At 47.6% G+C, this 10908-nt stretch overlaps 1 protein-coding gene across 2 annotated transcripts in view; it reads left to right on the forward strand.

Moving 5' to 3' along the window:
- Positions 1 to 10157, forward strand: part of LOC115464251 (zinc finger protein 260-like) — a 41331-nt gene extending 31174 nt beyond the window's left edge. Inside the window, exon 4 of one of the 2 annotated variants that reach the window (XM_030194652.1) lies at positions 6144 to 10157. In XM_030194652.1, the coding sequence (XP_030050512.1) occupies positions 6144 to 7960 (1817 nt within the window). In that variant the 3' untranslated portion in view covers positions 7961 to 10157. The remainder of the gene's footprint in view (positions 1 to 6143) is intronic. The other variant, XM_030194659.1, reaches the window with a different exon arrangement.
- Positions 10158 to 10908: the final 751 nt, after the last annotated feature.

Raw genomic sequence — 10908 nt, forward strand, 5'->3', positions numbered from 1 at the left:
GCCAACACTGAAGAAATTGGAGCAGTGAATGGAGAAAATGAGCCTGCTTCACACCACGCTGCAAAGGTACGCCAAACCCTGGCGTAAGCAGTAGAAGTAGAGCGCTTCCTCGCTCTCAGCATAGTGGCGATGACCTTGTCTGAGAAGCCCTTCTTCCTCAGACGCTGCCGCTCAATAGCCAGGCCGTAAGACCAAAGGGGGAGGGATCCTCCATCACCACGGGACCCTGATGTAACAGACCCTGCTCCACTGGCAGCCGCAGAGGATCGTCGACTGAGAGCCTGATCAAGTCCGCATACCAGGGACGTCTGGGCCAATCCGGACCCACCAGGATTATCCGGCCCGGATGCTTTGCCACCCGGTCTAGCACCCTGCCCAACATGGGCCAGGGCGGGAACACATAGAGAAGCTCTTGTGTCGGCCACTGTTGGAGAAGAGCATCTACTCCCAGGGATCGAGGGTCCCGTCCTCTGCTGAAAAAGCGCGGCACTTGGCAATTGGCCGATGACGCCATCAGATCTAGGCTCGGCTGGCCCCAGCGCTTCGTGATGCCCAAGAACGCCTGAGCAGATAGCTGCCACTCTTCGGGCTCCAAGGTATGGCGACTGAGAAAGTCCGCCTTGACATTCATGACTCCGGCAATGTGGGCCGCTGACAGCTGTTCCAGGTTCGCTTCCGCCCACTGGCATAGATTCATGGCCTCCTTGGCTAGAGGGGCGCTCTTGGTACCTCCCTGGCGGTTGACATAGGCCACAGCCGTGGCATTGTCCGACAGGACCGGGATGAACTCCAAAAGCGCCAACCGAATGGCTCTGAGTTCTAGGAGGTTGATAGACCACTTTGCCTCTGCAGGAGACCAGAGCCCCTGCGCTGTCCTTCCCAAGCAGTGGGCTCCCCAGCCCGACAAAGAGGCGTCCGTCGTGACGACAATCCACTCTGGGGTCACCAGAGGCATTCCTGCAGACAACTTGTCTGTCTGCGTCCACCAGCTCAGCGCCTTGCGCACTGCTGGGTCCAAGGGAAGGCGCACAGCATAATCCTCCGACATCGGAGTCCAGCGCTGCAGCAGAGAGTGTTGTAGTGGTCTCATATGAGCCCTGGCCCAGGGCACTACTTCCATCGTGGCCGTCATAGAGCCCAACAGCTGCACATAGTCCCAAGCCCGAAGAGGAGAGGCTACTAGGAACTGGTCCACCTGAGCCTGAAGCTTGACAATCCGATTGTCTGGCAGGAACACTCTGCCCACTTGGGTGTCGAATCGAACTCCCAGATACTCCAGGGACTGAGTTGGGCGCAGCTGGCTTTTCTCCCAGTTGATGATCCACCCCAGGGAGCTCAAAAGAGCAACCACCCGGTTCACAGCTTTGCCGCACTCTGCATAAGAGGGGGCTCGGATCAACCAGTCGTCCAGATAAGGATGGACTTGTACTCCTTCCTTCCTCAGGAAGGCCGCGATGACCACCATTACTTTGGAGAAGGTCCGCGGAGCAGTAGCCAACCCGAACGGGAGGGCTCTGAACTGGAAGTGTCGGCCCAGTACTGCAAAACGCAGAAAGCGTTGATGAGGAGGCCAGATGGGAATATGCAAGTACGCTTCCTTGATGTCCAAGGATGCCAGGTACTCCCCTGCCTTCACTGCCACTATAACAGAGCGGAGAGTCTCCATGCGAAAGTGCCGAACTTTCAATGCCCGATTGACCCCTTTGAGGTCGAGGATAGGCCGTACAGAACCTCCTTTCTTTGGTACCACAAAGTAAATGGAGTAACGTCCCTTGCCAAGCTGATTTTCTGGCACCGGAACGACCGCACCCATGCGGATCAGATTGTCCAAGGTCTGCTGCACTGCCACAGCTTTGACCGGAGACTTGCAGGGAGAGAGAACAAACCCGTCTCTTAAGGGTCGGCAGAACTCTAGCTTGTAGCCGTCTCTGATGACTTCCAGCACCCAAGCGTCTGAAGTTATTGTGGTCCACTCGCCCAGAAACGAGGACAGCCGTCCTCCAATCTGCACTGGGGCGTGGACCAAGGCCCCGTCATTGGGTACGAGACCCTGGGGGAGGACCGGAGGGAGCACCTCCGGGACGGCGGTCTGTGCGAAAGGAATGCTGCTTGGGGGAGAAGTTCCTCTTGAAGGAAGAGGAGGCAGAAGAGCCCGACCTGCCCGGGCGGTACCGACGGGCTTCCTGAAACCGTCCTCTGGAGGTACCGGGGCGAGTACTAGCCCGAGCCCTGACCTCTGGTAACTTCTTGCCCTTAGACGTGCCGAGATCGGTCACGATTTTGTCCAGCTCGACCCCAAAGAGCAGATTGCCTTTAAAAGGCAATCTAGCCAGGCGGGATTTAGAGGCGTGGTCAGCAGACCAATGCTTCAGCCAAAGCCACCGTCGCGCAGAGATTGTCTGAGCCATGCCTTTAGCTGAGGCCCTCAAGACATCATACAGCAAGTCTGCCAAATAGGCCAAGCCCGATTCCAGGGCCGGCCAATCAGCCCTCAAGGAATGATCCGAGGGGGAAGCCCGCTGCACCATAGTCAGGCACGCCCTGGCCACATAGGAGCCGCAAACTGAGACCTGCAAACTTAAAGCAGCCGCCTCAAAGGACGACCTTAAGGCCGCCTCCAATCTTCTGTCTTGGGCGTCCTTTAGGGCCGTGCCACCTTCCACCGGCAACGCCGTTTTCTTAGTCACCGCAGTGATTAAAGAATCCACGGTAGGCCACAGATAGGCCTCACGTTCACTTTCAGGCAAAGGATAGAGGCGGGACATAGCCCTAGCCACTTTAAGGCTCGCTTCCGGGACATCCCATTGAGCCGAAATTAAGGTGTGCATGGCATCATGCACGTGGAAGGTTCTAGGCGGGCGCTTCGTCCACAGCATAATGGCAGAGCCAACAGGGGCTGAGGGAGAGACGTCCTCCGGAGAGGAAATCTTCAAAATGCCCATGGCCTGCAGTAACAGGTTGGGCAAATCCTCTGGGCTAAAGAGACGCGCTGCAGAGGGGTCATCCGCTCCATCCGAGTGGGGATCCGTCTCCTCCAAGGAATCCGCAAAGGACCGTTGGGAGAACTCAGAAACGCTGCCCTCATCTACATCGGAGGAGACAAAGTCCTCCAAGGCCTGGGAATCAACCCGAGGGCGTTTACCTCCGGGGGCCTCAACCTCTTTACCAGACGAGGGAGCAGGGGCAGCGTTTTACATAAGGAAGGCCTGATGCAGCAGCAAAACAAACTCAGGGGAGAAACCCCCCAGACTGTGCACTTCCGCAGCCTGGGCTACAGCCCTAGACGCACCCTCAACCGGCGCTCGCAAGAGCGGGGGAGAGACATGCTGCGCATCCAAGATGGCGTCCGGCGCGACACTCCGCGAAGGAGCCGCGCGGGAAGAACGGCGCTTAACTTTAGCCGCTTTTGTGCCGTCGCCCAAATTAAGGGCGTTCATGGCATTAATGTCTCCCACCTCAAGGGCGGCCCAAGAAGAAGCCGTCCGAGCCGCGTGGCCGGCCAAGATGGCGGAAGCGAGCAGCGGGGGATGGGCGTTTATGGCGGGAAAAACCGCCACACCGGAGGAAGGACCGGGACACTCATCGGTCACGAAACTGTCACCCAACAAGGGCGAATCAGACTTTAAGACCCCCGCATCCCCTCTAGAAGCGCACAAGCGATCCGGGGAGCGACTCTTTGCGCCCTCGCCCTCCGACGCCATAGGCCACGTGGAGATCAATCGGGGAACCCCCTGCCCGCTATAAAAAGGTAAAAATTACCTGCTTTACGCTCCGAGCTGTAACGACCTGGTGTCCCAGTGAGTAGCTGCAATAAACGTTTAAATAAACGTCGAAATAAACGCCTTTAAGGATGTTCAAAATTTTTTTTTTTTTTAACGGAGCCAGCGGGAGGGGGGAGAAAAGGAGGGACCTGGCGCCACCAGGTTTGCACTTGCTCAAGAAGAGCCCTCAACCCCAGGCACTCAACAAAACCTAAAAATTAGGCTTGGAGGCCTAGCCAGAGCTGCTGCTGTGTGTGACCACCACCTGCTGAGATAGAGAACATGCTGAGGAGTTTCCGGCAGCACATGACCACATATAGGGAGGCAAAAGTTTGCTCTCTATCTCCACCTGCTGGTAGATGGACACAACCCACCAGTCTATGGATTGATCAGCATGATGATATGGAATTGATCATTGCGCGCCCAAAAACCTTGCCCAAAACTACCGCAAGCCATTTTTCCCAGTGCACCTTTGTAAAAGGACCCCATAAGCTGTAGAATCTGTTTTCAGAGGATGTGGTCAAGGCAACTAATTGAGGGGTTCGAAAGAGTTCTGGACAAGTTCCTAAAGGAAAAGTCCAGAAAACATTTTTAATCAGAGACACAAGGAGTTGGCCACAGGCTGGGTGGAAGCACCACAGAAGCACATAATTGAATCAAGCAACCGTTTGTTGACTTGACACGGGCTATGTTTCGAACTCCACCTGCATCGAGGGATCCTTCCTTCCTTCCCTCCCTCTTATTCTCCTCCTTCCTTCTCCCCCTTCTATTTCCTTTACTCTTTATTTCCACTTAAAGGTGGATTATATCAACATAATCAAGATGTCCAAAAAGATAACATTAATTGCTCAAAAATATACCAAAGGCAAATAGATAAGCACAAGAAATAATCGTTAATTCATGGATCCAATTCACGTAACAATCATGACAATTTAGTTGTTTTTTTTTTTGTTTGTTTGTGTGTTTTCATGATTTTTTAAATTTTTCTATCTACGAGCACAATTATATCTTTATGAATATAACAGTAGGCAGCCTCTTAAGAGCTTATTAATGACCCCTTTAAAATCTTTCTCTTCCTTGGGAAACAGACTTTAAAATGATTGTGAGGCTTTGTGTAATAAAGCATTTTTGTGGATGATCTCGAAGCTGCTCTTTAAGAAGAGATCCCATTAGTTTTATTAATGTGATTTTTAAGGGGCCCTTTTTTTCTAAGCTGTGATAAGTGCTACTGCGCATTTAATGCAGATTAAGATGGCGTACCGCGGGAAGCGCTCAGGCATCTTGCAGTAATGTCCAAATCTGTGCGCGCTAAAACATATTTTAAAGTTCTTAGAGGGGGCATGTCTGAGGGGCAGAGAGGGGGGGTGTTCCTGCGCTAATCAGCGCCTCTACATTACCATGCACCATGGTGCACTCAAGAGTATATGGCTGTTACGGAAGCATTGGATGGCTTTAACCCAAGTCCCTGAGGAAATGTTTGAAACCCGCGGAGTCGGGCGTTTCCAGGGGAAGCCGTTTGTTCAATCACATCTAGTGACTAGGAAGTATGGTACAACAAGCAAGTTGGGCTAGCGTTTTTTGTACCTTCGAGAAGGCTCTCCACTGAGCTTTATTTCCACCCGTGCGGTAAACAGCGATTTTATTTACCACACGTCGGGGCATTGAACTCACATCACGTGTATGCCACAGAGTTTCTCTTTGACCCCTGAAGCAGGTGTTTCACGCCGAAACACGTCCCGTGTCGGGTCATCAATAAAGAATTTCAATTGTCCCAGGCTTAACCAGTGTTGCTTTTTTTGTTTGTAGTCTTGTTTGGGACCCGTTTCTTTCAGAATTTATACTAAGTGTCAGGTACCCCAATAACACCCCAAAAGAGAGTGTCATCTGTATTGTGCCCTCAAGGCAGTCCTTGGAGGTGAAGGGTAGGGAGTGTCACTCTGCGGTGTTATGCTTGCTTGCACTTTCTTACAGCTGTGGTGGTTGATGGGGCATGGGGGGGGGGGGGGGGGTTACAAAGGGACATTCTGCTGCTTTAGCAGATGCCTACTGGAACTTTCCCAGAGCACCAGCAGCTTATACCATTGAGTTCACAGAAAAAGCTTAACTTTTTCTCTACCTCCATCTGCTGGTAGGAGAGGGTAACACCCATTTGTTGAGAACAGTGCAGCTGACTAATGGAAAGGAAATGATTAGTTAAGACATAATTTCACCTTGTATGTGGTAGGATATTCTATCTGCATCTTTTGCAGTGATCAGCTTGGAAAAGCTGTATTCCCAGCAGAGAAGGGGTGGCAAATTTACAAAGGGGTATTGTATTACTGAACTTGCTAAACTGTTGTACAGTAATTCCCATTGTTTACTTTTTTATATATATATGTCTAGAAGATCGCAGAAACAGTGATGCAGAGACAAATCACTGGAAGCTCAGTGAACAGGAAAAGATGTCAGAAAGAGACAAAGAAGGAACAACTTCCTGTTCTGACTGGGGAGAAAAAGGAAAAAGTCAGTGTATCTCTGAAATGAAGCAAAATAATTCAACTGAAGGCTTAGCACTGTGTGAGCACAATACCAGGAGTCTCTCAAATACAGGGGAAGAGCAGAGAACCCAGATGACAGCTCAAAGATGTTTATGTGATGTTTGTAAGTTATTCCTCAGTGATCCTGTGAAATCATGGCAGAGCTCTTACACTGAAGAGAGACCATCTAAATATACAGACAGGGGGAAAACCTTCAGCGAAATGGAACTACATGCACAACAGAAAACATGCCTAAAAGTGACAAATTTTACTTATGCTGAGTGTGGGAAAAGTATTGGCAGGAAGAATGAGCTCGACCAAAAAAATAATGAAGAAACCAAAATGTGTACAAGAACAAAAAAAGAGAAAAATGTTGTTAATAACATTACAAAATTCCAGAAAAAAAACACCATTGATAGAATATTTTCATGTTCTGGTTGTGACAACAACTTAAACTTAGAAGAAAACATAATAATAAATGAAAAATTCCATGCAGGAGAAAGGCCAGATTCAGGTACAGAACATAAGAAGATTCAAACTGGATTACAATCTGTTATTTCTAAGAAATCTGAAAAAATATTTTGTAGGAATGCAAGCCTTTCAAAATACCAGATACTTCAGAAAGATAACAACCTATATAACTGTTCTAACTGTGGTAAAAGTATCTGTCATAAAGGAAAACTCACAATAGACCAGAAAATCCACACAGGAGTGAAACAAACTGAATCTGCTAAGTGTAGTAAAATATTTGCGAAAAGAGCACTCAGTATGCACCAGAGAATACATAGAAGAGTGAAACCACGTACAAGTACTAAGTGTGAAAAATTTTCTTGTCAGAAAATAGACCTCACAAACCAGCAGAAAAGCTATGTAGGAATGAAATTATTTACAGCTACTGATTGTGGTAAAATCTTCAGTGAGAAGGAGACACTGAGCACACACCAAAGCATCCACACAGGAGTGAAACCATTTATGTGTACAGAGTGTGGCAAGTGCTTCAATTGGAAGAATAGCCTCACCAAACACCAGAAAATCCATACAGGAGCAAAACCATTTATATGTACAGAGTGTGGCAAATGTTTTAATCGGAAGTCAAATCTCTCCATGCACGAGAGAATTCACACAGGATTGAAATCATTTACATGTTCTGAGTGTGGTAAAAGCTTCCTTCACAAGGGAAATCTCACTAGACATCATGTGATCCACACTGGTGTGAAATCTTTTACTTGTACCGAGTGTGGTAAAAGCTTTAGTGGGAAGGGGTCACTCACTGAACACCAGAGTATCCACACAGGAGTGAAACCATTTAAGTGCATGGAGTGTGGTAAAAGTTTCTATAGCAAGTGGAAACTCATCACACACGAGAGAAGACACGCAGGAGTGAAACCGTTTTCCTGTACTGAATGTGGTAAAAGCTTCAGTGAGAAAACGAAACTCAGGATACATGAGAGAGTTCACACAGGAGTGAAACCATTTACATGTACTGAGTGTGGTAAAAGATTCAGCGAGAAGGGATCACTCACCAGACACCAAAGAATCCATACAGGAGTGAAACAATTTAAGTGTATGGAGTGTGGCAAATGCTTCAATTATAAGACGAACCTCACCAAACACCAGAGAATCCACACAGGAGTGAAAGGATTTGCATATACTGAATATGGTAAAAGCTCAACACAGGGGTGAAACAATTTACATGTATTGAATGTGGGTAAAAGCTTCAATGAGAAGAGAACTCCCATGATACGTGAGAGAATCCACACAGGAGTGAAACCAGTTGCTTTGTAGCGTGTAGTTAATGCTTCGTGAAGAATGAAAAATCATTATATACCAGAAACTCCATGAAAGAATGAAATAGGGTCAGAAAGGTGCATCTTAAAATTCTACAGCAGCAGCTTTTGGTTTATTCTGAATCTCTGAGGATTAGGGATTAAATGTTCTCAAGTCTTGTTGAGTACCTTTATCTGGTGACAATGTAGTATAAGGCAACACTACATATGAGTAAGGGTGGAAAGAAAAGGAAGAATGCATATTGACCACATAAGGAGAGCATCCATAAATTATGCACTAGGGCTAATGATGGTGCTAGTGTAAATACTACAGATGAAGAAAACATCCCTGCTTTAGATAAAGGCCAAGGTGCAATAGGAGAAGTCACAGGAGCTAATGAAAAAGTGAAGAGGGATAACTAGAATTGACTTCTGCAGATAAAGAGGAGATAATATACTGCTATCTTTATGCTAAATGACCTATATTTTAGACCAAGAAAGTTTTCAAAAAACACAGTAACATAGTAAATGATGGCAGATAAAGATTTGGATGTATTTACTGCCTTTTTGAAGAAATTCACCCAAGGCGGTGTACAACAAGATTAAGTCAGACATAGGCAATTGGTAATTACAACAGTAAAAAATCTTCAAATATTATGCCAAAGTATGATACTTACATTGTCAACACAAAACACAATAAAACATCTTCATAGACAGCATAAGGTGTAAGCAGAGGTGGAACAGAGACTGGATATGAAAGAGTAACAGGAGTCAGAAAATAAGGGGACTACCATAAAGTAAGTTGCACGTAAAGTCAGAAAAGTACATGAATATGATCTCAGCTAGGACAGGATAAGCAAGTCTAAATGATAGAATACTACAATTTGCACATGTTCCAGCTCACAACTTGGTGCTGGCCTTTACATCAGCTACATCCATCCAGTCTGCTCAACAAGACAACTCATTACATAATGAAGCGATACTAAAAATGTATACCTGATCTTGATTTGTCCTTGCCATTTTCAGGGCAAAGACCCTAGTTGTCTGACCGGCACTGTCCTTGTTCTAAAACTTCTGAAGATGTTGATGAAGTCCCTGAAAAGATCCAGTCCAACCCACCCAAATCTTTTCAGCCACGATCAGGGTACAGACTGTAGAAGTCTGCCCAATGATGGCTTTGCTTCAGTGTTGCTACCTAATCTCTGCTAAGTTGCTTCCCAAACCCTATACCATTTTCTTACTTTATTGTTTTAGTTCTTTTTCCTGCTTTTACGTTTCCTTTTATTTTTCCAAGTCACTAGGCCGATTTTTAGCCTTGACTTTGGTCAGGTTCTCCTTTTGGCACCATCAAGTCATTTGATTTGGCTGCGAAGGTTTTTCCTTCCGTGTCCACAAAAGTTCCCAGTGTTTGTTCTAGAGTTCTGCAAAGTATGCTTCGGCGCCCCCAGGCAGAGAAGCTAGGATCTTGGACTCTTTTGGGAGGAAGATGTTTTGGGCCTCTATGCTCGTGTCCCATATTCAGTCTTACTAGCTGTTCACGAGTGTCTACTTGTGGGACTCAGTGTGCAAGCTACTGGATTTGGCAGACACACTCCCTTCAGAGCAGGCCAAGTTGCTTCATCAGTTGGCCAAGCAGCAGAAGATGTCATAAGTTCTTGGCCAGGGCACCTACGACACTTTTGATGTGGCGTCCAGGATCTCTGCCCAAAGTATAGCGACTCTCATGGCTGCGTGTCTCCAACTTGGAACTGGAGGTTCAACAGAGATTGGCAGATGTCCTGTATCAGGGGGATAAACTTTTTTCATGTGGAGGAGGTCGCTGACCAGATCAAATAACATACCGATACCATCCACTCTCTATCCCTACGGGCACCTTCTGCATCTGCCTCCTCCTCTAGGAGGTGTATTAGTAAGTTGAAGAGAGAGGTTCCTACTACTCAAATAGACATAGGTACACCGCCTCTTCTCACCCCCATCAGCAGGTTCAACCCCTGTGCACTCATTCATGTCAACAGCGTTCATCTAGGACCCCTGCAGATCCCCAGTCAAAGCAAGGGACGAGCTTTTGGCTGGATCTAGCAGAGCATAGCCGCAGTAAAAGAGTCCATGCCAGACGATTTGCCAGTGTCGGGGGGGGGGGGGGGAGGGGGTTTCACGAGAGGTGGCCCCTTGTAACCTCTGATGGGTTCTTCAAATAGTCCATCCTGCATACACCCTTAATTGGTGTCAGAAACCACCAAACTGCGCACCCACTGGGAGCTCATTACTTCAGCTCTCAGTACAAGCAGGTACTTGACACATTAGTGGTTAAGGAGAGTTGAATTGAATCCTAAGAATGAGTGATTGATAGTTGCAGCCCAGGACAGCAGGTTATAAATGAGACGGTTTGCAGCAAGAATAAAAACACGTTGTGCAACAGACTTCTTTAGATTTTATAAGAAAGAGCTGGAACTAGACCCTCATCTTGTTGCTGGCTGCGAAATAGTGATGGCAGAAAACGTCTACACAGAAGGCACAACAAGGTGGCACAGCTTATCCTCTGAAACCTTGTAAACATTACAACAACACTGCTGTAAAAAAATAAGCACTGGAATCAAGACCCTAAGAGAAATAGAGAGAATGAAGAGGATATAATTGCATCCCCGTTGCAACCAATAGAAAGGTAGGTGTGAGGAACCAAATAGAGGGGCAGGTGGAGAAACAGCGCTACTGCTGGGCGCATGTGCCCTATGGTAGTTCTGTTTTTGGCACATACGTTTCCCGCAGCAGAAAATAATTTTATTTTCTAGCGTGGGGGGGGGGGGGGAGTAAGCATTCCCGGTGGTAGCCCTGCAGTGCCCAATTATCGCTGTGCACTGCACGAAT

The sequence above is a fragment of the Microcaecilia unicolor genome, chromosome 1 (assembly GCF_901765095.1).
Source record: "Microcaecilia unicolor chromosome 1, aMicUni1.1, whole genome shotgun sequence".
Taxonomy (NCBI): domain Eukaryota; kingdom Metazoa; phylum Chordata; class Amphibia; order Gymnophiona; family Siphonopidae; genus Microcaecilia; species Microcaecilia unicolor.